We start from the raw sequence: 25,912 nt of genomic DNA on the forward strand, positions 1-25,912 counted from the left end.
CTGATTCTCCTTGACTCTCATTTTAGTGTTTAAAGAGCCTGTTGCCTGCCACCAAAAGAGATGACTTATTATCTGATATTTGTGACTGGGAAATCGCTGTCTTTTGGGGACCCCTTGACAAATTTTGTGGAAAAGCATCCCTACCAATATATGACAAGCACCCACTATTTGTAGTTTCCAGAAACTATTGAAGACAAGCTTCTCTAGCTGGGTGAGGGGAGGTGGAAATTAGGTCTGTGCCTTGGGTATTTATTTGGATTGTTTTAAAGCCATATTTAGTCATTTTAATGAATGATTGTACATTACATTGAAAATATATATGAAAAGGCCTTTAGCTGACTGATCCTTTTTCTGGCTTAGTTTAGTCCAGGTCCAACCCCCAAGCCGTCTGAAGGCAATTCTATATAGGGAAGGGTTTTTTTTTAAAAAAAATGTTTAATGCTTTATTATTTTTGTTTATATGTTGGAAGCTACCCAGAGTGCTGGGGCAACCCAATAAGATGTGTGGGGTATAAGTAGTAAAACTATCGTCATAGAATGGGACGTCCCTATTTTCATCGGAGAAATGTTGGAGGGTATGGGAATCTCAGACCAGTGGGGGAAATGTCTCTTCTCAGCCACAACCCCTCTCAGCAGGACAGAGGCACCTCAGGATGTCAAGCTGGGGCGGAACTGAACATGGTGGCTGTAGGGCTTCAATGCCCAGCAGCTCCTCCTCTGCCTCCTCCTGAAACCACCAATGGTGGGAGGCTGCTTCCACCCACCTTCCCCTCCTTGGCAGCAGCAGCAGCAGGAGGAGGAGGAGCTGGCCACTGGAGCTGTGCTGCGTTTGTTCTGCTCTGCCCTCAGCTCTGAAAAAGAAGAGTTTGGATTTGATATCCTGCTTTACCACTACCCTAAGGAGTCTCAAAGCTGCTAACAATCTCCTTTCCCTTCCTCCCCCACAACAAACACTCTGTGAGGTGAGTGAGGCTGAGAGACTTCAGAGAAGTGTGACTGCCCCAAGGTCACCCAGCAGCTGCAGGTGGAAGAGCGGGGACGCGAACCCAGTTCACCAGATTACGAGTCCACTGCTCTTAACCACTACACCACACTTGCTCTCACTGGCTCTGTGCTCAGCCTCCTCAACATTTGGTGGGTGGTCCCCTGCCAAAAGATATTGAAGGGGCCCCAAACAGCTCAGCCCCCAGGAGCTGGTGTCCCTGCCCCAGGACACACTCCTCACTGGCCCTGCTATGCTTCCTCTTTGCCTGGATAGAGGGTAAAGTGTGCATGAGTGTGTAGAAATGGGCCCACTGTACAAAGGTACAGTGGCCCCTACAAAAGATGCCCCCATAGAAATGTGGCCCTCGATCTGAAAAAGTCTCCCCACCCATATACCAGGCAGTTGTGGAAAGCAATACGGAATTGGAGGTGCAAAGGTATGCTCTCTGCTGTAGCTTCCAGCAGAGCTGAATGCAGTCAATGTGTTCCTTGAAACATTGGTTGAATTAAAGTCACAGCAGCAGCAGAAAGCAGACTGGACTGCAAGTGGATGCAGTCAAATCATTTAAGCATTCTGCTACGTGCAGAAACCCATGTTTTTCATAGTGCCAGGTTGCATCAAAAGCTAGATGTGCTTCAAATGGATTTTTTTAAGAATAAATCGTTGAGCCACGGTGATCATCAGCTAGTTTGCTCCCTGAACTTTTCTTCAAAACTCTTTGATTTTTCATTCTGGTCTTGCTTGGTAGTGAGTACTGTATGGGATTCGGTGGGACAGGATGATAACATTATTTGAAAATTAGCCTTTAAAGTTTTATACAACAGCCTTTTCTTTTGTTTGTGCTGCCATCCTTGGATTTCTCTCTTTGACATTGATGACTTTTTATATGCAAAGGAATTCAGTCCTGCATCTGACCAGATTGCATGTTTACTCATTAGCAGAGCAAATAAGAAAATTGCAGAACATATGTTTGACATTAATCCAACTCATCTGCTTCTGAGACAAAAATGGCAAACAATTTAGTCCTTTTTTCCTCTCACCCCCATCTCTTACTTACAAGCTGTTGGTTGGAAACTATGAAATGTTATACAGTGCTCCTTTTTTAAGATAAAATGGTAGTTGAGATTTCTGAGCTAAAACCCCACCATGTGTTCATTCATTTCCATGTGGAAAAACCTTCTAACCCTGTTAAGAATGAGAAAATTTCTCAATTTCTGGTGTGTATGTGTGTCTTCAGGCCTTTCTATATGGCCCAAAAGATTTTGCATACTGACATTCCTTGAACAACACCAAAGTGAACTGAAGAGCAGTATGCTATTATTTGCTTGGATATCAGAAGGGGCTGCTACTGATTTATTTCCATAGCCACAATATGTGATTTGGGTAGCATAACCACCATAAACCTCATGTAGTCTTTGCCAGCTGCTGAAGCAATTAAGACCCTATAGTTAATTCAGCTACAATGGCAGGCCTTTGCATTGGATAGCTGTAATGTTTGCTCAAATAACCACCTTGGTCAGGCGTGGTCACTATGCAAGGAAAAAGAGGTTCTTTGGATCTTAGTGGATGGAGGTCTGGCAGACCATTAGGAGAAGAAAGCCCTGTTTAGGGAAGTTTTTAATGTTTGAAGTTTTATTCTGTTTTCATTGTTCTGTTGGGAGCTGCCCAGAGTGGCTGGGGGAACGCCCCAGATGGGTGGGGTATAAATAATACAATTATTATTATTATTATTATTTGGCAAGTGTTAGCAAAGAGGCATATTAACATTATAGAATAGAATCTAATAACTAACATAAACTATAAAGCCAATAATAACTAATATGAAATATAAAACTAATAACATAGGCAATAAGCAAAGCAATAACAGAGATATACCGGTAATCACAGAATAGTTTCAGCTGCATGTCTTCCCTAGCCATTGGAGATCCCTGGTGCTTCAGGTGGGCAGACAATTTTTCACTTGGGCTCACAACCTATGTTTACATTACGGACTTCATATCAATATCTCAATGTCTTATCAAACTGCTGTCTCTTATATAGTTTATAGAGGGGGTCCTGTGCCAAGCCGATAGCAGGTGGTTTGTGCTGTAATCATTTCGCCATACTTTGAAGTCGGCACCTGAGTGGGCACAGGGCAAGGTCAGCCTTTGCTTGCCTTCCTTCTTTATCTCTGCAGCTGGTCCAGAGCAAGGTCACTTCCTGCTTTCTAATACGGACAGGTGTTTGATAGCTGGCCAAGCCAGGATGTTGCAGCAGATGTAAATAATAAAAGCTACAGTTACATTGAAAACACGAGCACCACCTACTGGCTGTTTCCCTGGCAACACAATAGCTCAGTTGGCTACAGCGTGGTTCTGATAACACCAAGGTTGCAGGTTCGATCCCCGTATGGGACAGCTGCGTATTCCTGCATTGCAGGGGGTTGGACTAGATGATCCTCAGGGTCCCTTCCACCTCTCCAATTCTATGATTCTATGTTCTTCTTTGGAACTGAAACAAAGATCAATTGCTAAAGTGTCATTTCAGAATCAGCAGAACATCAGTGCGCACCATAAAGCACATTTGAAGAACACTCCCCCCCCCCCCAGGAATGCTGTGAACTGTTGTTTGTTAAGGGTGCTGGAAATTGCAGTTCTGTGAAGGGTAAGCTGCAGTTCCCAGGATTCTTTGGGGAGGGGATTGTGCTTTAAATGCATGTTGTGTACAGAGGCGTACCTGGGGTTGGCGAAACCAGCGCCCATCGTAGGTGTACGACGTAGATGTATGTGGCGATGTGACACTGCTGATGCGGTGAGATAAAACATGGGAGAAGCTTGCCATCCTTCTCACACTGCAGCACAAAGGTGTGTGGTCTTTTTTCACCCCTCCTACACCCCCCCCCCCCGGATGCTTCAAGTACTTTGGTCACGTTAAATATAGTAATTTCCAATGTGGCTATTGTAATAAAGTGATTTTTCTTTGGGTTGCGTATGTGCACAGGCTGATACAGCTCCTTTCCAAGGGTGCAACAGACCCTAGCTATATACACAGCAGCACTGATATTTGCTGCTTGGGGGGAAAACCTGGATAGAATTGATCCAGTCTCTATCACAAGTTTGACTAAAATAAGCATGAATGATACCACTAAATACTTTTATCTGAAAATTATAGTGATAAACATTCCATACAAAGGCCACTGATTCTTTCCCCCTTTTTCAAGCAATGAATTGCTAGTAAATCTTTGTTCTGCTTACAGCCAATGGAATCCTAGAGGGGTGGTACCATCTTTTTATTATTATTATAAAAAAAAACCTTCTTTTCTCCGCTAATAAGATGCAGTTTTGTTCTCAGCACGGCATGCAACTCCTTTAGAGAAGAATGAATGTCAGGCATCTAAGAATGTGTCAGAGAAGCTGGGATTGCTAAAACGGCAGGGCTAATGAGGATTTAACTACTCCTGACACCTTCTTTCTTGGAGCAAGGGGAGACAATAGAGCAAGCTACAGGGTGAACAAAGGGTTTCATCCAACATGGATCCAAGTTAGGCTGCATGCACATATGACTTCTCCCAAAGATTCCTGGGAACTGTGGTTTGTTAAGGGTGCTGTTACTCTGTGAGGGGGAAACTACAGTTGCCAGGATCCTTTGGGGGAAATAAACGTTTTTGTTTAGGCAAGCGTCTCCAGATATGTAGAATGTTGGCATGTGTTTTAATCCAGTTTTTAGGTGATCATTGATGATAAACGTTTTTGAATGTTTTAAATAGTTGCTTTTAACCGATTTGACTGTTAATTTTATTGTTCTATTCTTTTTGTAAACTGCTTTTGGGTATATAAATATTGTAAAATAAATAAATGGTGTGTGCACAGCCTGAGTCATTTCCAGTAGGAAGCTACTTTGTACTGAGTCAGACAGTTTGGTCCATCTAGCTCAGTAGCTCTACAGGATTTCAGACAGGTGTCTCTCCCAGAACTAACCTTGAGATGGAGGGAATGGAGTCCAGGACCTTTCACTTGCAACGTAGGTGCTCTGCTACCCCCAAACTACTGTCCTCTCCTGTTGATTTCAATGGACCTACCCTGAATGGAACTCCATTGGATGCAAGCCATGATATTGGACAAAACAATCCAATGGGATCTGGAGACAGTTGAATTTACCTCTAGGCACTCCCCCCTGAAAACACTGACAGTGAAGTACTGTCGAAAAGGAAAACAGCAAATATTTATTTAATTGTTTGTGGCTTTTTGACCTTTAGCCAAAAAGGCTTACAAAAAATTAATGTCAAGGTGCTCTGTGCCTCTACACTCATGATCTAAAAAGGCATGACACAAAAAAATTGCAATATGTACTGGCAAAAGAGCATTTCGGTTTGCTGGACATCTCCTACACTTTGAGATATAATTTTTTTTACAGTTGGAGACTCTATGCTGGCACAATCTCCCCTTCACCCCTCTTGTGCTTCAGGAACAAGATCACCGGAGGAGTAGCTATAAACAGCCTTGGGAACAGACATTTTCAGGGCCAGCTCAAGACATTTTTGCTGCCTAAGGCAACGGACAACACAGTTCAAAAACTTCAGCTGGTGCAGAAGTCAGTGGCCAAGTTGCTCACTGGGGCAAGACAGTTTGAACACATAACACCAATTCTGGCCCGACTGCACTAGCAAGCAATTAGTTTAAGGGCCCAATCCAAAGTACTGTTTTTGACCTGTTGTTGTTGTTGTTTAGTCGTTTAGTCGTGTCCGACTCTTCGTGACCCCATGGACCAGAGCACGCCAGGCACCCCTGTCTTCCACCGCCTCCCGCAGTTTGGTCAGACTCATGTTTGTAGCTTCGAGGACACTATCCAACCATCTCATCCTCTGTCGTCCCCTTCTCCTTGTGCCCTCCATCTTTCCCAACATCAGGGTCTTTTCCAGGGAGTCTTCTCTTCTCATGAGGTGGCCAAAGTACTGGAGCCTCAACTTCACGATCTGTCCTTCCAGTGACCACTCAGGTCTGATTTCCTTAAGAATGGATGCGTTTGATCTTCTTGCAGTCCATGGGACTCTCAAGAGTCTCCTCCAGCACCATAATTCAAAAGCATCAATTCTTTTTTGACCTATAAAGCCTTAAATGGCTCAGGACCACAATATCTCAAGAACCACCTCTCCCCATATGATCTGTGATCATCATCTGAGGTGCTTCTGCATGAGCACCCTCCACAAAATGTTATAAAAACAAAATTATGAAACGTGAATTCGGGACTTTTAAACAGAGCTTGCATGGCAAACTGTCCGGGATTCTTTAGCCCTGATTTTTGCACTGCGGGGGGTTGGATTAGATGACCCTTGTGGGGGGCGGGTTGCTTCTACTTCTGCAATGATTCTGATTCATTAGAATCCTGCGTCAGATTGCTTGTTCCCATTATTTAATAGATGATGCCTTCTCTTTCCCCTATAATTAAAATTCTTGCAATCACCAGTATATTTGCCATCATAGTTGTCTTTTTAAACTACTGTCCCCTCAGTCTTATTTATTTTTAAAAATATTTCTATACCACTGTTTCAGGGTGGTGTACAGAAATAAGGCATTGTTGAAAATAGAACAAAGCGATCATTACAATCATGGGCCAGCCAAAAAAGCATAAAACAGAGAGGGCTGTCGGCATAAAAGATTATTCAAGAGATGCCTGAACATCCAAAGCAAGGATGCCAAATTGCATCCCCACTCTTCCCAGCAGAATTTTCTCAGTAGACTAGCCATGGGGTGTAATTCCAATATATAACTTGGCATTTCATCAATCTTCTGAATTCATTCTTGTGGGATTATGATTATTATTATTACTTTCATTACTAAAGCGTTTTATATTTTTAAGGAAAAAAATCAGTGACTTACAACCTACGTTAAAACACCCAGTGAAACAATCCAGAACAAAACATTACTGAAGAAAGTCCAATATAAAGTATACTTTCAAAGAAACAGAATTAACCAGAAACTAAAATATTCTCGTAAAGATTTCAAAAGAAAACATTGCAGAGGAGGTCAGCTACAGAATACACATTTGGTGCAGCAAAGATAACAACAACAACAAAATATTATGCATTTTGAAAGAAAACGTTGCTAAAGAGTTGTTGCCAATCAAGGATAGACAGTAGACTGTATTAAAGAGGGCCAATGGTTTGACTTAAACTAAGGCCGTTGCACAGCCTGAGATTTTCAGGAACCCAAGCGGAAAGTGCTTCAGCTGCAATCCAAACCTTCTTTGTGTGTGTGTTGGGTAGCAGTGTCCCACTGCTTGGACCCGCTGCCCTTTGCCCAAGCAGTGACAATTACCCATTGTTCACAATAACGATAATTTCTTTTCAAAAGAGAGAGAGAAAGAAAGAAGCATTCCAGAGGGTACCTGGTGTGGTGCTCCCTGTACCTCCTCCCAGGGCAGGATCCTTGCTAGCCATAGCCCATGGCAAGCCCCCAAATGAGACATTACAGGGACAGTGAGTGTCCGAGTTGTCCTGGGATCTACCAGGTCTTAAGCTGGTTCCGCTGCCATCACTTGATGGCATTGGACCTAACTGTTGCATCAGTTCCAGGCTGGCACAGCAACATGCCGGCCCCTGCAGCTTCTGACCCAGCTGCCATACGCAATGGGGCTGAAGATACAGTGGTGCCTCTGATGGTGGGGTTTCAATTGTCCAGCCCTTGTATTGCTACACCACATGCAGAAACTGCCTTCTTGACCACTGGACCCGCTATTGGTCTCGTCTGCTCAGTCTGCTGGAGCCTGTCTTAACATGCATGGGAAGTCCCTAAGTCACATAGAGTTTGAGACCCTTTGGCTACCCTCACCTAGTTTAGCCAGCCAGTTGAAGCCATTCCCAGAGTGTGGCCGCTGTTGCATGCTGACAGCTTCTAGGAGCCACAGGTGAGAGCTGAGTGCAGGCTGGGAACCAAAGGTGGACAAACTACCCCAGAAGGAGTGCAATGTCTCCACCATCAGAGGTACTACACCTTCCCTAACACCCCAACACCCCAGCTGATATTAAATACTGAGGCAATTAAAAAGATAGCTCCTTTCATCTCTGACCACTGATCATGCTGGCTGGGGCTGATGGGAGTTGGAATCCAACAACATCTGGAGGGCCACAAGTTCTCCAGCCCTGCTCAAGATTCATTGTTGCAAAATTAATACACAATGCATATGTGTGCTGAAGGTGAGGCTGTGGCTCAGAGGTAGGGTATCTGGTTTGCCAGGCTCAATCCCTGACTTCTCCAAGCAGGGCTGAGAGAAGCTTCTGCATGAAATTCTGCAGAACGGCTGCCAGTCAGTGAAAACAGTAATGGTCTGACAATTCTGACCAAGAGTCTGACTTGGTATAAGGCAGTTTCCTATTTTCCTACATATGTGTTTGTAGTGCTTTTACAATCATTCCTGGATCAACTGGTGTGTTATACAAGTCTGTGTGGAAGACACCTACTGAATTTGGCTGTGGCCTGAAGGTATATATGGGGCCAGTATCTTGTTGAAGCTAAGCAGGTCTGTGTCTCACCAGTGATTGGATAGGATACATCTTTGGGACTGCCTTGGATGGGATATATAAGGAACATTTTGGATATGTTCTTCAATTACTGGTACCTCATGCCAATCAGTTCTGTTGTGTATCATCTATTACAGTGGTACCTTGGGTTAAGTACTTAATTCATTCCGGAGGTCCGTTCTTAACCTGAAACTGTTCTTAACCTGAAGCACCACTTTAGCTAATGGGGCCTCCCACTGCCGCCGTGCCGCCAGAGCATGATTTCTGTTCTCATCCTGAAGCAAAGTTCTTAACCCGAGGTACTATTTATGGGTTAGCGGAGTCTGTAACCTGAAGCGTATGTAACCTGAAGCATATGTAACCTGAGGTACCACTGTATTGCAATGGATTGCATTAATAATTACATCAATTGAAGAACTACATGTCAGTTAAATGAATGCATTTTAAAATTACCACAGTTCCAATATAGTTTGGAATATGGCAATAGTTGAGTTCAGCCATTCTGTCATAGCTGAAATCAGAACCTAGATCTTCATAGACTGGGGTTGGGGAAAACCAAATGGGGCCCCCAGGTCTCTCTAGCCCAAGAGGGAAGATTTTGCATCTTGGGAAACCACCACATATATTAGATTAAGTCTGATAAATTGGTCAGACAATGAAATACTTGTGGGTTCCTTTAGAAATTTCAGTACAAAAATAATAAAAAAGCAAGGAGGATAAATTTCAGACAGTGGGGGGGGGGAGACCTACACACACACACACACACACACACACACACACACACACTGTACCGGAGATGTAACTATAGCTGAGGTCACCCACTCCCCTTAACATAAATGCAGCCATTAAGGAAGCACACCAAGGCCATTCAAATAGGCTCATTCAAATGGAGCTGATTTGTTCAGCAATCCAGAATAATTTCTATCAGGAGTGCAACAGTGGTGTCAGAAATGGCTTTTGCTGTTGTTGAAACATTTTGAATGTTGTGACTTTCTATTCTGGATTCAGGGCCACATCAGGTGAGCAGCTTTAGAAGTGTCCCATTTTGACCTTGTCATAAGGACCATCCGTGGAGCTTTTGGATGCATTTCATGTCACACCCCAAGCTTTGTTTCTGGCTGCCTATGAAAATCACGTTGTAAATTGCAGCCAGCGTTGTTATTATTATTGCAGCCTCTTGAACACCCTGCTCTTGAAGGCTCTGGCAATGGCCTGCATTGATTAATTGTTCATCAGCAAGTCTGCTATTAATATTTATAAACCTTAAGTAATGCATAGATTTACTTACCTGATAGACCATATGCTGCCCTTTGTCCTGTCAAGGCACCTGAACAGGAGAGGGGATTGTAGCTCTGTGTCAAATTTCTTAGTATGATCTTGAGAGAGGTGGAGGGAATGGAGGTGGGGCAGAGATTCCCCATGAGGACCTACATCTCGTCTTCCTCATTAGTCCCCAATGCACATCTTGGGTTTTCTACAACCTAAAGCTCAGGGATTATTTCCTTCCTTCAGAAATGTCTTTTTGTTTGTTTGTTTAAAACCATTAGGTTGTGTTATATTTGTCTGCTTATTTTTTACAAAATATTTTGCCCTTCCTTGTGACTTTGACCGATTATGGTTGCAACCCTAAATACACTTTCTAGGGAATAAGTCCCACTGAACACAATGGGTCTTCTGAGTAAGGCTGCATACCATTGCTCTCTTAGAAATCCTGGTGACAAGGAATGTGTGTATGTGTGTGTTTTAAAAAAGACTTGTATTTCCTAAGGGTGAGTATCTATGCTGGGATTGGGGGCAGGAAGTGCACAGATGACTGTAAATTAACATTTAATGCTATGCATCTGAATGAATGAATGAATAATGCATAGCAATAAATGGCTTGGGGAAACTATTTGGACTGGGAATATACTGAATATTGATTAAAAATGATAATATTCCTGAACAGCATTTTGATTTACTTTATTAGACGGGTGTGTCCAAAGCTTGGTCAGATTTGTCTGCATGAGGCTTGTCTTTCTTTTTGGTTTAGAAATGTCTCTGTACTAATCCACTCACATGCACTTGTCATATTTTATTGCAATTGCTCAGTGGGTAATTATTGGAATTGTTTGAAAATTTGAAGGCATTAGTCCATAATGAAAAACCACAAGATAATAATATACTGAAAAATGGCTAACCTTCCTTTGTTTGACAGTGGAATGGTCTCTCTTGGGAGGCTGTGGTCCTTTCCAACTCTACAATTTTATGATTCTATGGCTGAGGCAAAGCTATATTATGTGGATGGCATGAATGTTATGCATAGTCCCTTAAGAAGAAATCTGCTGGATCAGATCAAAGGGATATCTCCAGTCCAACAACCTGTATCCCACAGTGACCATCTTGATGCATCTGGAAGCTCACAAGAAAGTTATGAATGCAAAAGCCCTCCCCCATGGTTTTCTCCCAAGCAAGAGTCATTTAGGGATAAACCGCCCCTAAACCTAGAGGTTCTATTAAGTTATCATAGCTAATAGTCATTGACAGGATGGTTTCATCCATGATTTCATCTAATTCTTTTTCTGTTCTTCTGCTGTTGTGGTGCCCAAGCTTTCTGTGGCAGTTATGGTGTGTGTGTGTGTGTGAATGAATTGTAAATGCTCATATGAGAATGTCAAGGTTTTGTATAATAATAATAATAATAGAATGTACTATTATTTATATGTTAACCATATGAAATTTTAATGGTATAATGTATTTATGTTTTGAAATGTAAGTTGCTTGGACACCTTGGTAACAAGCTAGTAATAAATCTAATAAATTACTATCATTGATATTATTCACGTATTTTCTTACAATATATCCTGTCTTTCATCCATTCTGGAACACGTGGTTCCCAGCCAGTCACTCATCCAGGCCCTGTCCAGATTCAGACGTGCTTAGCTTCAGCAAGCTGGTGGTTTCCTGTGCTTTCAGACCATTCCTATTGTATACCCAAGAAGTTTGCTCTGCTTATCCTTTTAAAGCTTGTTTTAACCTTGCTTTAAAGCGTTTTAACCTTTCTCGTGATTTAACAATGTCAAGTCAAACTCTAATTTCCTTAAATAAATTCTCCTCCCCACCCACCTTACATATATTATTTATTCTCGGGCAATCAGCTAGCTAATGGTTTGAGGTGCCTTCCGATCATACCCTGAAGGTACATCTAAGCCAGTCGACGTCACCTCGTTAATAAAGGGGATGTTTTATTTTCTAAGATCAACATGCCCAGGGCCCAATCTTCTTTCGTGCCTGCTTCGGCGGTGGCTCTGGTTTCCTCACACTAGGAGCAAAGCGGCGTGGTGCTGAACGGACAGCGCCACCGGCGCGAGGCGAATAGAAGAGACCATCTCGCTCAACAAGAAGATCCCGTTGCTCACCAAGGTTGGTACTTTGTAGGTAGAGCTTGAGGCTGGTTCCCTACCCACTAACGGAGGGAATATCGGTTATCCTGAACAGGAGATCAGGAGCAAGGACTTTTCCAAAGTATCCATCGAAAACGCAAACTCCTGCTCAATGATAAGCACACTTTTCCATGCAGGGGTCCTAGGTTCAGTCTCCCCCAGCACCCTCCGGAGTAAAGGGTCTCAGTTACCGAAGACCTTGAAGAGCTGCTGCCAGTCGGAGCAGGACAGGGATGGAGAACCTGTGCCCCTCATGTGGCTGGACCCTAACTCCCATCAACCTCAACCAGCATGACTAATGGTCAGGGATACTGGGAGTTGTAGTTCAACAGCATTTGGAGGGCCACAGATTCCCCATCTATGGAGCAGGCAATACTGTACTGGATTCTTCAATGACCCTCTCCCTTTGCCTTAAGCGCCCCTCCTCCCCTACACCACTTCACCATTCCCACAAGGACCGCAGCCTTGCCAAGGTCAAACCCTTATGGTCTGAATACTGCCTCTGCTTCTTTCCCTCCCCTTGGGGGGGAAAAATCCAGCCTCACCAATGCCAGCTGTCTCTCGCCCCTACCCTCCCATCTCTTTTCAGGCCCCAGGAGAGGAGGGTGAGGAGAGAGAAAGAACACTTCGACTCACATCAGGGGCTCCGCATATCTCTGACTCAGCATCCTCCCCCCACTGCCCAGATCAACCCCCCTCCCCAAATCCCCCCTCTTCTGTATACACGCTTAGCCTTGAAAGCGGAGTGTGTGTGTGAAGAGGAAGAAGCCGGCAGCGTGCTAGCAGGAGACGCGAGGTGGGTGTGGCTGAGAGGAGCAAGCCTTCAGCCTCCCGACGCAGCCCCTCTTGCCAAAGTGGCGTGGTGGACGTTGAACACCTCCCCGCCCCCCCCCCTCACACAGACACACCTTCCAGCTTCCTCCCCGCCACTTGTGGAAGCTGCAGTGCACCCAGGGATCCACTCCCCCTTTCCCACCAGCTGATCCAGTCCATTTGCCAATTTCGTTTGTCACATCACTTCCGGATCAATTCCCAGTTTCTGCTGCAGAGTGAGTGAGGCTTTTTTAAATTTAAAAAAAAAACCCTCTCTCTGCTTTGCCTGTCCCCTCCCCCTTCACATCATCCTCATCGTCATTTGGATGCTGCTGAGAACTTAAGCCCACCCCTCCCGGCTGCACTGCTACTGACAGTCTCCCCCCCCCCCCTCGCCTCCTTCCCTCCCCTGATCGCCTCTCAACTTTGCATCGCCTTCAGCCTTCCAGCTGCTGCCCTCCACCTCGCCCCACCAGCAGCCCGCCCTCCTCTCTATGAAGGCGGCCAGCAGTACAAAGGCTCGGCTTCCCCACCGCCCAGGCGTCCAGCTCTTCCTCGCCTCCGCAAGCCGCTAGCGCCAGCCGCCGCCGCTTCCCCTGCCTCCAGGGCCAGAGCCGGAGCTCCGATCGGGAAGAGCTTTGCCTTTCGCAGCGAGACCCGACCCGGGGAGAGAGCGAGCGAGGGAGCCATGGCCGAGAAGAGGCAGTCGGGCAAGCCCAGCGAGGACGAGGAGGAAGTTCCAGCCTTCTTCAAGAACCTGGGCTCCGGAAGCCCCAAGCCCCGGCAGAAATTCTGTGGCATGTTCTGCCCGGTGGAAGGCTCCTTGGAGAACAAAACCATCGACTTCGATTCCCTCTCGGTAGGACGCGGTTCCTTCTCCTCCTCCTCGGGCGGCAGGATCGTGGCCAAGCAGAAGGACGTGGCCCACCTCGGACCGGATGCTCAGTCCCATTATTCCTGGCAGAGCAGGAAGGGAGGGGAACCATCTGTTGATTTCGGGAGGAAGGTGGAGATCCGGAGATCCACTGGCAAAGAGGCTTTGCAGAACCTGAACGACAAGGTGAGGGGTCTTTTTTGGTGCGGGGAGCGGGGGAGGGATCTGAGACCCAGTTGATCTTGGGCTCGCTTTTTCACCGGGGGCAGACAAAGTAAACGGGGAGGGGATCCGTGCTCAGACTGTCCCCATCGACAGATCGTCAGGGAGGTGATTCTGCTCTTTAGGGTGTGAGTGTGGCACGTGTGAGGCTGCAGCAACCTTCCATCCCAGCCCCGCCACCCGTTTCTTTCAAGCTGGCAGACTTTTTCCTCTTTTTCTGCCTCAGGCATTTTCCGAGCAGTGGTATAATAAGGAAGCCCCACCCATCTGATGCAGGTTCCAAGGCTGTAGGGAGTCAATTGCCAGACAAAGATGCTCACTGGCAAGCAAAACAAAACAAAAGCAAAACGAAACGAAACGAAAACAGCTACATTTGCAGATTGTGTGGACCAGGATCTTCTGCCTGCTTTGGAGCTCTCCCAGACTCAGGTCATTTTGAAGGCTTTGCCTTTAAACAGGGATTGGGAGAGTCAGGGCCAAATTGGTCTCTGTCTGGCCCTTGGAACACTCCCCAAGCCACACCCCTCAGGAGCCATGCTACACACCCTCCTTGGGTGTTTTTGCTTGTTTGGAATGTCCCTTAGAAGTCTGATAATGACTTTTGTTTGCCCTGATGGAGAATGGAGAGGGGTGAGAATAGTGTGTTGAAACTAGTGCATTGTACAAAGGTAACATTAAATTAATTGCTCCACCCTCTGGCCCTGGAAGGCTGCCCAGAACGGAATGTGGTCCATGGACTGGAAAAAAAATCCCCCATCCCTGCTTTAAGAACTTGAGTTGAACTTGAGTTAGTTCAGAGAAAACCTTTCTTTGGGTGCACTTGGAGCAGTCAGTCTGTTAGGTAAATGGGATATTTGCTCCAAATCACAAATTACAGTACTGTTCTAATTCTGAGCCAGTGCTGGTCTGTCTGGTCTGACTACCTGTAGGCCTGGTCCCAAAGGGAAAGTTGTACTTTGGAAGCTGTCATATTGAATCAGACCCCTTATCCAACCTGCTCAGTACTGTCAACACTGACAGGCAGCAGCTCTTCGGGATTTTCAGCAGATGTATTTTCCAACAATGCTTTAATCATTAGCTTTAAAGGCAATGCCTTATTATTATTATAATAGTAGTAGTAGTAGTAGTAGTAGTAGTAGTAATAATAAAATTATTTATACCCCACCCATCTGACTGGGTTTACCCAGCCACTCTGGGCGGCTCCCAACAGAATATTAAAAATACAATAAAACAGCAAACATTAAAAACTTCCCTAAACAGGGCTGCCTTCAGATGTCTTCTAAAAGTCAGGTAGTTGTTTATTTCCTTGACATCTGATGGAAGGGCGTTCCACAGGGTGGGTGCCTCTGCCTGGTTCCCTGTAATCTCACTTCTCGCAGTGAGGGAACCGCCAGAAGGCCCTTGGAGCTGGACCTCAGTGTCTGGGCTGAACAATGGGGGTGGAGACACTCCTTCAGGTATACTGGGCCGAGGCCATTTAGGGCTTTAAAGGTCAGCACCAACACTTTGAATTGAGCTTGGAAATGTACGGGTCACCTTCAAAGGTAGCCCCACATAGAGTGCATTGCAGTAGTCCAAGTGGGAGATAACTAGAGCATGGACCACTCTGGCGAGAGAGTCTGCGGGCAGGTAGGGTCTCAGCCTGCGTACCAGGTGGAGCTGGTAAACAGCTGCCCTGGACCCAGAGTTAACCTGCGCCTCCATGGACAGCTGTGAGTCCAAAATGACTCCCAGGCTGCACACCTGGTCCTTCAGGGTCACAAGTCACCCCATTCAGGACCAGGGAGTCCTCCATACCCACTCGCCCCCTGTCCCCCCTAAACAGTACTTCTGTATTGTCAGGATTCACCCTCAATCTCTTAGTCACCATCCATCCTCCAGCTGCCTCAAGACACTCACATAGGACCTTAACCGCCCTCACTGGTTCTGATTTAAAAGAGAGGTAGAGCTGGGTATCATCTGCATATTGATGGACACCCAGCCCAAACCCCCTGATGATCTCTCCCAGCGGCTTCATATAGATGTTAAAAAGCATGGGGGGGAGGACAGAGACCTGAGTCACCCCACTTGAGAGGTAGGGTAGAATTGGGGAGCAGAAGTACAGGGCCCCCCTCAGCAGAGGCAGCATGGAGGGACTAAGGGCATAGGAGAGCCGACTTACTACATTTTGAAGTGAGTGAAGTACTCACCATAGGAAGATGAGCCACCCAGACCATTTGGCCCAGAGCCTAAAATTTCCTGACTGCATTACTGATTGATGCAGTAATGAAACTCACTCCATGCAAAACAGGCATCTGAGGCTGAGAGACAGCCCTTCCCTTACAAAAACCCAGTTCCCCTGCAGCTGGCCCTAGAGCAAAAGACATTGGACATTGTTCTATTGATTTCAACAGGGAATGAGTGGGTAGCAGTTTCAGTCTGAGGCCCACATACCCCCATGGACAACCCCCAGCGGGCCACATGCTTCAGGTGGGCGTGACCAGAGACAAAAGTGGGTGGAGCAAAGGATGAAATACTTAGCTTTGCACAGTAAGCTACATTCCACCCATGCAAAATATGTCATGTTTCCACACACACATAGTTCTTCATCCAGGCATGCTAGAGTCTTTGACACCAACAGTTAAACACTTAAAGAGTGGGTGGAACAGGACCAATGAGGGGAGTGGCATGGGGAAATGTTGTGGTCCAGCGAGAGTCCTGAGGGCCAGATACAGATGCCCAGAGAGGTACATTTGGCCCCCAGCCCTGAGGATCCCCTCCTGCTATAGGATTTAGGGTTCTTATCTTATACAAGCACATGGCTTGATAGAATAGATTGTGGGATGTGAATGATGGTCTCAATAATGAGAGAGGGGATGTAGAGCCATCTCAGTACCTTAGGTGAAAAAAATCTGTCCACCTTCACTTGCAAACCTTCAAAGGTGTCATACATAAAGACCAGGGAAATATAATATATGATGATGTACAAAAAATGTTGTGTGTTTCTTAGCACCTCTTGGTCAATCCAAGCCCTGAATGGCTGCCTCCATGAGAAAGAAGTGCATCCCCTGCCTAGGTAGGGGAGAAGAAGAGAAGGTGGAGAAAATGGAGAGAAAGATTTCTCCTCTACAATAACACTCAGGGGTATCCAGTAGATCTGGGACATAGAAAAAGGAGGAGTCATTTCACACAATGTACAAGTAACTTCCAGAATTCATTCCCGTAAGACATGGGGATGACCACTTGCTAGGATCTCTTTAAAAGTGGATTAGGCAAACTTAAAGATGAACTATTTATATCAACAATTATTAGTCAAGACAGTGATGTAGAACCTCAATGACCAGAGGCAGTGTATCTCCAACAGTTGCTGGGAAGAAGATCTCTGTTAGCTCAGCCAATAAACAACCATCCTGTCCAGAATCCCAATTCTCACAGTGGCCAACTAGATTTCTATGGGAAGCCTGAAAGCAGAACATGAGCACAACAGCACTGTCCCAATTTGTGATTTACAATAACTGGCGTTCAGCCTCCATATCCTAACTGGAGGCTCCCATGAAGAATCTGGCTGGCTTCTGTGGGAAGTAGGATGGACCTTTGGTCCTATCTGGCAAGGGTCGCTGGTTATGGTTTGAGCAAGCCATTTTTAAGGGGCTCCCAAAATGGGGTGGGGAGGGGGTGGGAATTAATAACTCCTTATTTAATAATCACTCAACTGTCAGAAAAACTGCCTATTGCAAGTAGAGGCAGCCAAGGCATATGTTGACCACTATGTTTATCCCTTTTTCTGTACCATTTCATTTTCTTTTTATGGCAACGGTTATAAAAAGAAGCAGGTCTTTCCTTTTTGCAAACACATATTTGAGGCACAGTTCTGGCTGGCTGTGAACAGTTGCTTTCTAAGAGCAATATATAAGCAACTTCAAACAAGCTTCTCCGGGATGTCAGCCAAGGGATACTGCCACACTCTGCATTTTCCTTTGCCATTAAAGAGCTCACGTTTGCAGCTTTGAAGATCAGAAGCAGCTAAGTCTACCCAGCAACTAACAGACTTTCTGTTTCAAAGCAGAAAGTGGCTTTTTGTGTACTTCTGCTTGCACAGCAGCTACAATCTCTTTATCTAGGTAGCATCTAAGGAACGTGGCTGATGCACCACTTTGTTAGATATTACACAATTGCAGCTCCCCTAAGTGCTTGAATTATCAGGAGTCACCAGCTCAGCTTATCACCTCAGAGAAAACCCCTATCCTCTCTGTGGAAACCAAATGACAAGTTCACAAACTCTATTTTTAAAGCACACACCCCAAAAATTTGTGTGTGAATGAGGGCCATACTAAATTTGACACCGTTCATGCAAGTAGTATGATTAAAAAAAAAAGTGGTGAGGATCTGCCCAGGGGTCAGATCCAGGACTGGCCCACCCTCCTACCTGTCAATCACCTGATATTATATGGTGATTCAAATTTTATACTGGTAGTAGGCACAGGTTCATATCTGATCTTAGCGCTGTAGACCCACAGTGCTAAGACTGGACATGAGTCATTGCTTGCTTTTTAAAAGACAGCCCATGGGGGAAGGAGCTTTAACTCTAACCACCCTACTGTGGTCCAAACGTGGACTGGCTCCGCATTTGTATGAATGGGCAGCAGTGCCATCAGGGCAGGTACAAAGTCCCCCAAACATAGTAAGGTTGGCTTAGCACATTTTGAATTAAGTGAATAATAATGCCCATTGTCAACTAAAGAGCCCTCCGCATAAGACCATTAAGTTTCGGGCATCAATACCATTAAGCCCAGAGTCTAAAATGTACTACCTGCAGGGGGACAAAGTGTCAACCCCCCCCCCCAAAGTCCTAATATAGACCAAGCCTCATCTAACTGTTATTTACATGTAAAGAGCCATTCACACTATTGCTAATTGTGTGAATGGCATCACATTTAATTTATTCCAAGACAAAGCTGCCTATCCTGTCAGACCATTGATCTGTCTATGTCATGACTGTCTACACTGACTGGCATTGACTCTCTGGGGTTTCACATGATGGAGATGTTGGGAATTGAACTTGGGATATTCTGCATTAACCAGAGACCCAGGATTGGCTGCAGGTCCCTATCAATTGTGTACTTGGCCATTAACTTAGATTTTCTGCCACAAAATCTGGATGTCAATTGTACTTGGAGCCTTGTACCTGTGTGGAGCCTGTTTCCAATCCTACGACAGTTTTGCACTGATAAACTTAGCTCCTTCTCCGTCCAGGTGCAACATTAAAGTGGAATGCTGAAACACCAGCAGAGAAATATTCATCACTACGGCTGAGCACACTTTTCTAGTGTGGGGACAGGCCTGGGGGCCAAATGTGGCCCTCCAGGCTTTTTTATCCAGCCCTTGGGACTCTCCCCAGGCTAAACCCTTTATTGGCCCTAGTTTGCGCCCTCCTCGATTGTATTTGCCTGGCTAGAATGTGTCCATGGACTCTGATCGTGCTTTTTGCTTGCCCGGGCAAAATATAGAAGGTGTATGCAAGTGTGTGTCAAAACTATCTTACAGGTAAAATGTGCATGCTCTGCTCTGCTCACTGTTGTCTATGACCTCCTGCCCACCACTAGCAATATATAACCCAATATAACCCAATGCTGCCCAGAAGATAATGCTGCCCTTGAGCTGCTCTAGGGTGATTCTAGGATAAGGCTGATTCTGCCTCTGATAAATGCTTCCAAGCCCAGGCATAACTCCTTTTTAGCTGAGTGTCATTCACTTGGCTTTGGGCTCATAGAGAATTTCTTTGCTCCCTTACTGCCGGCCTTCTCTAGCAGTCATGCCCCATTCCTTGATCTTTCAGCATTGGGTTATATTTTACTCACAGTGGCAACCTCACTTATGCTCCCTCCTCTCCACCATGCAACTAAATGAGTGCATGCCACAGAACAGGGTGGGAAATGAGTGCATGCCACAGAACAGGGTGGGAAAGCTGTGATAATCCAGATGTTGCTAGACAATGGTAAGGGATTATGGAAGTCACAGTCTAGCAACATCTGGAAGGGCCTAAGGCTTCCCCTCCATCACCACATGAGGTCTTACATATGCAGCCAGTGGGACACTCCTCCCACTCGGGTGTTGGTGGTGGACAAAGATAACACAAAGCACAAATCAAAGCACCAAGCACACATGCCTCTGCATGCTGTATCTTATGTGGCACATACTTTTAAGTGCCTGACAAGTGCCTGTACACTTCTCGCTCAAATGAGTGAGGTTGCCACTGTGGCTAATGTATGTACTAAGACTCTTGATTGCCAAGCTGTTGACCCCTACTGCTACAAGGGTTGTATGAATATTCAGATGTAGGATTTATTGTGTGAATTTCATCTGTTGCAATGCTAGCACTTCTGCCCCAATTTCTAACATTCCTTTTACACTAGAGTACCTGTTGCATTATGGAACTATGACTTTTTGACTAATGTACTGCAATGTCATGCTAATTTTTAAACAGTGGGGAAGAACTGGGATACCACCCCAATTTTCATCATGTGAAATTACAACACAAAATGCCCGTGATTTTCCAAGTTTACAGGGTTGCATGTGGACTTTTTTTGGAAACAATTTAACACAGAAATGAGCACTATTTCCATGAGATTTCACTAGATTTCTAAAAGTGGCTTTTACACCATGTGTGAAAAAAAAAGTGAAAATTTACAGGCAAGGAAAAGTTGCAAAGACTGAATAAAGTGCGGTCTGAATGCAGGCTTCAGCAATTTCAGTTTCTCTTTCTCATTTTTTCCAATATCAAATTCAGTTCTCTAAATTTCCACATCAGATTGAGAATTTTTTGTGGGCGTTGGGATCCTCATGAAAATTCATAAGCATTTTGGTGTGAATTTCTTCAAATACACACATTTTTGCAAAACAATTTCCCCTAATATAATGCATTTTAATACATTATTTTACCAATACATGCATCTATATGCACACTTTAAATCCTGGGATCCTGGACCAGCACCCCTTGCAATTTGCACATGCTTTAAAGTTCGTAGATAACCATATGGATGGTTAGGGAAATACATCTGTAGCTTAAAAAACAGGACAGGTTTCCACATTTTTCCCGTGAGCAGGAGATATTTAAATTCATATTTTCAGTCCATTTGTAGCACACCATCTACACTTCCAAATGTAATATTTTATACTGGGAGAAATCAGGACGGCCAAAGCTTCAAGTATATTAAAAATCAAACATACTCTGCCTGCAGTTGTAATGTTGCAAGGTGGTTGATGTAAAAGAGTTTGTTGCAAAAGAGGGTGAAGAACTCAGAATTCATTAGCAACTTGTGGAATGGTGGGAGATTGAGCAATGATTAGGGGTTGTACTACCACTACCAACGAACAATAAATATCTAGTCGAGTCTACATTATGTTCAGTTTTAATGTGCACACATTTTTTATGTGAATTGTTTAATGTTCTTGTAAATGCTTAGATATTGAATCCTGATTTAGTACTTCATCCCCTCCCCACTCCGGCTTTCTCATGAGTTGTCATCTTGTTAATGGTTCAGGTATTTAGTGATAGCAAATCAGTGTATTAGTATTAGTAGAAGGAATAATAATATTTCCCCTTTAAGAAAAGGTAGCGCCTTTCCCTTATCCAGACCTCATGGCAGGCTGGGAAATGAAGGCACAGTAATATCCTAGTTTCTGTTGGCTCTGCCCAGAGCGGGGGGGAAACTCCCTCTCTCCTTCGCAACCTAGTTCAGTTTATTTATTTATTTTATTTATTGAATTTATATACAGTGGTACCTCGGGTTAAGTACTTAATTCATTCCGGAGGTCCGTTCTTAACCTGAAACTGTTCTTAACCTGAAGCATCACTTTAGCTAATGAGGCCTCCTGCTGCTGCCGCCGTGCCGCCAGAGCACGATTTCTGTTCTCATCCTGAAGCAAAGTTCTTAACCTGAAGCACTATTTCTGGGGTAGCAGAGTCTGTAACCTGAAGCATATGTAACCTGAAGCGTATGTAACCTGAGGTACCACTGTACTACCCTATATCCGGAGGTCTCAGGGTAGTTCACAGAAAAGATCACAATATATAAAATCAAAATAAGAACAGTAACCCAATAACACCGCCCCCCCCCCCCCCGCCTGAGTCAAATGTTAAAAGGGTATAGGATGTCCATCAGGTCAACCAAAGGCCTGGTTAAAAAGGAACATTTTTGCCTGGCACCTAAATGTGTAGAATGAAGGCATCTGGTGAACCTCCACAAATGGGGAGCCACTGCAGAGAAGGCCCATTCTTGTGTTGCCACCCTCTGGACTTTTTGAGGAAGAGGCACACGAAGGAGGGCTTCAGAAGATGATCTCAGGGTCCGGGTAGTTTAGTTCTTGCAAGCCCAGGAAGAGGAATAAGCTCACTCGTTCTCCACCAAGGACTCCATAGAGAACTGTATAGAGAACTTCATAAAGAGCTCTCTAACCACATTCATTCAGAGCCAAAAGAACAGCCTACTGGAATGTGAGTAAATACCTCTACATGTGCCCTGTGAGCTTCAATAAAATAAATGTCTGAGAGTTTTGTGGACTTTTGTTTATATTATCCAGACTGAGAGAAGTCTCAGGATGGAGCATTAACCATTTCTCCTCCATTATTCATATTCTGATTACCTTCACAGTCCACTTCAGACGTTTATTGCTGCAATAAACCAGCTTTCATATCATTTAACCACTCTGGATCCCTTTCCCCCTTTTATGATACAGATTTTCAGGCCCAGGGTCCAAATGCAGCCATCCAGGTTTCTCTATCTCCGCCATGGGACCATCCACTCCACCTCCCCAGCCACACCTGCTTTGTTTCAAACCCGGCTTTACTGTTTTTGCATTTTGGAATGTGTCTCAGAAGTTTGAGAACTGCTTTTGTTTACTTGGATGGAGAATAGAGAAGAGTGTGAGGGTGTGAGTCACTTTGAAAGGTGAGAAAGATTTGTCTTCAAGCCCATCCGAAAAGGAAAAATGTTCCTTTGCTCACATGGTTCAACTGCAAACTGGGTGGGCAAAAGAAGTGAGGATGTAGATATACTGCTGGTCAGCTATGGCTGCAAATACTGCTTCCTTGGCTCTTGTGATTTTGCCTGCATTGAGAATATTTGCTACATGGCAAATATTCAATAATGTGGCACTGAAGAGGGCAACCCTGCTGCATCATAACAACCAGGCAGATGGATAAGGGAGGAGGCATTCCGTCAAGTAAGTAGACCTTTCCAAGGATTTTGCATGTCACAACAAGCATCTTTAACTTGGCTCAGCAAATTGAGAGCCAATGCCACACCTTCAAAACTGGTGCAATATGTTTTTGCAAAGTTGTCCTGATTAATAACCTAGTAGGAGATGATATAAGGGACGTGGGTGGTGCTGTGGGTTAAACCACAGAGCCTAGGGCTTGCTGATCAGAAGGTTGTTGGTTCAAATCCCCGCAATGGGGTGAGCTCCCGTTGCTCGGTCCCTGCTCCTGCCAACCTAGCAGTTCGAATGCACGAAGTGCTAGTAGATATATAGGTACCACTCCGGTGGGAAGGTAAATGGTGTTTCCGTGCGCTGCTCTGGTTCGCCGAAGTGGCTTAGTCATGCTGGCCACATGACCTGGAAGCTGTACGCCGGCTCCCTTGGCCAATAAAGCAAGATGAGCGCCACAACCCCAGAGTCGTGTGCGACTGGACCTAATGGTCAGGAGTCCCTTTACATTACCTTTAGGAGGTGATACAGAAAATAGAGGGGGTGGCTTTTGCTGCCTAATTCCCCAAGGGACTGAGTCCCCTAAGTCCATGATTAGTCAGAGATGAATGGATGGAGGCAGTATGCAGTGAAAGCAAGGCAAATCTTTATTTTTCTGTTGCAACAGAGTTCCCTCCCCTCCTTGCAAGGAGGTAAGGGAGACCCAGAACAAAAGTGTGCAAACCCCTTTAAAGACTTTTGAAATCACCCACCCCTTTGCCAAAGACCATCGTACTGCCAAAAAGCATCGTACATACATCACAGAAGGAGATGGTCTTCCACAGATATTTGAGTGTTGCTTTTCTCCTGTCTATCAGGATACCTAATAATGGTCACTGATTACCTGTGCCGCCTGACCATTCCATTGAGATGGTAAATACTTTAGTTCCTGAATTTCTTATTTACAAACTTATACCTATTGACAGTTACGGTACCTTAGCTTAGCAGAAACTTGCCAGACTGGATTTGCAGGGAGGAGTAAACCCCCTAGATTCCAGGCAGTTTTGTTAATAGGATTTGCAACTCAAATGACAATTGGAAAGTTTCCCCATTTGTTTCCTCCTACTGCAGAGGAATATTTGAGGTCATTTTGGGACCAAATCACACAGAACACATAGCAGTAGTCTAGTAGGAGGAGGTGGCAGAACCTGGCGGGGGGTAGCTCCCTATGATTTGTTTGCAGAGCATTTTGAGGATAATATCGCTTGCATCTACTGGGATTTTGACTCGGTTGTTACAGAATCTGAAGGGGTGTCCAGAGCACTGTCTAGGCTCGTTATGTTGGATGAGTTTCAGTTGGTAAGGCTTGAGGATGTAGATAAGGTGCTCGGATCAGTCAGGATGACCCTGATAAAAACTAGCAGGAAGAGAACAATTGGCTAGGCCAGGGGGTGGTCCTTACCTGCTTGAATGAGGCAGTGGTAAGAAGCTCACCCTAGATTTGGAAAATCTTAATTAACTACTGGTCAGTTGCCAATCTCCTGTTCTTGGGCATGGTTCTTGAGTGGGTGATTGTAGACCAAATCCAGGCACTCTAGGAGAAAACTGGTTTTCTAGATCCATTTCATTTGGGGGTTTAGCCAAGTTTTAGCACAGAAATGGCTTTGGTCGTCCTGTATGATGACCTATGTCAGGAGAGAGACAGGAGCAATTCTTCTTGACCTCTCAGCAGATTTTGATACTATCAACAATGGTAATCATCCTTCTGGACTGGCTGTCTAAGTTGCAGGTGGGTGGCACTGCTTTGCGATGGTTCTGGTCCTACTTGGATAGTCGTTCCCAGAGGGTGATGCTTGGGAAGTGCCCTTTGGCCCAATGGAGCCTTCAATGCAGTGTTTCTCAGGTTTTTATCTCCTGTGCTGCTTCACATCTACATGAAACAGCCCAGGAGGGGTCATCCAGAGTTTTGGGGTACATTGTCAGCAATATGCTGATGATGCACAGCCCTGCTACTTTTTATCTGCAGGTGTGGAAGTGGATGTGCTGGACTGTTGTTTTGCCTTGGTAATGGACTGGATGAGTGCCAACAAACTGAAGCTCAATTCAGATAAGACTGAGGCACTGACACTGGGCAGTTCCCTGGACTGGATGGATGAGAGGTTGCCTGCTCTTGATCTGAAGGAGCAGGTAAGTGGCTTGAGAGTACTTCTACATTGATTGTTGTCACGTGAGCTTCCGTTGGTCTTCCATCAGCTTTGGCTGGTGGTCCAGCTGCATCTCTATGGAGCTTCTGTTCTCTATGCTCTGGTAACCTCTAAGTTAGATTGCTGCAACATATTATACATGGGGCTGACTCTGAAGATCATTTGGAAACTTCAACTGATGCAGAATTTGGTGGCCAGCTTGCTCACCGGGGCTAGACAGTTTGAGCATATCACACCTATCTAGGCCCAACTGCACTGGCTGCCAATTACTTTCTGGGCCCAGTTCAAAGTACTAGTTATGACCTATAAAGCCTTAAATAGCTCAGAACCACAATACATCAAGGACCGCCTCTCTCCATATGAACCTACCTGGATCCTGAGATCATCATCTGAGGCCCTTCTTCATGTGCCTCCTCCACGAGAGGTCCGGAGAGTAGCAACAGGAGAACAGGCCTTTTCTGCAGTGGCTCCCTGTTTGTGGAATGCTTTCCCCAGGGAGGTTCACCAGGTGCCTTCATTACATATATTTAGGCACCTGGTGAAAATGTTTCTTTATTACCAGGCCTTTAGTTGATTAAACCATAGATAGCTTTTTAAATGTTGGTGAGAAGGGGGTTATTGGCTTGTTTTTCTTTTTATTATGTATTTTGTTCTCTCATTTTGTATTTTTGTGTTGTAAAATGCCCTGTGAACTTACAATGAAGGGTGGCATACCAAGCAAACAAGCAAGCAAGC

The 25,912-nt window shown here is 45.0% G+C and overlaps 1 protein-coding gene across 2 annotated transcripts in view; it reads left to right on the top strand.

Moving 5' to 3' along the window:
* Window positions 1–13,113: 13,113 nt before the first annotated feature.
* Window positions 13,114–25,912, top strand: part of DPYSL2 (dihydropyrimidinase like 2) — an 86,679-nt gene continuing 73,880 nt past the window's right edge. The window contains exon 1 of one of the 2 annotated variants that reach the window (XM_028707653.2): window positions 13,114–13,772. In XM_028707653.2, the coding sequence (XP_028563486.2) occupies window positions 13,401–13,772 (372 nt within the window). In that variant the 5' untranslated portion in view covers window positions 13,114–13,400. The remainder of the gene's footprint in view (window positions 13,773–25,912) is intronic. The other variant, XM_028707654.2, reaches the window with a different exon arrangement.

Source organism: Podarcis muralis, chromosome 15 (assembly GCF_964188315.1).
Source record: "Podarcis muralis chromosome 15, rPodMur119.hap1.1, whole genome shotgun sequence".
NCBI lineage: Eukaryota > Metazoa > Chordata > Lepidosauria > Squamata > Lacertidae > Podarcis > Podarcis muralis.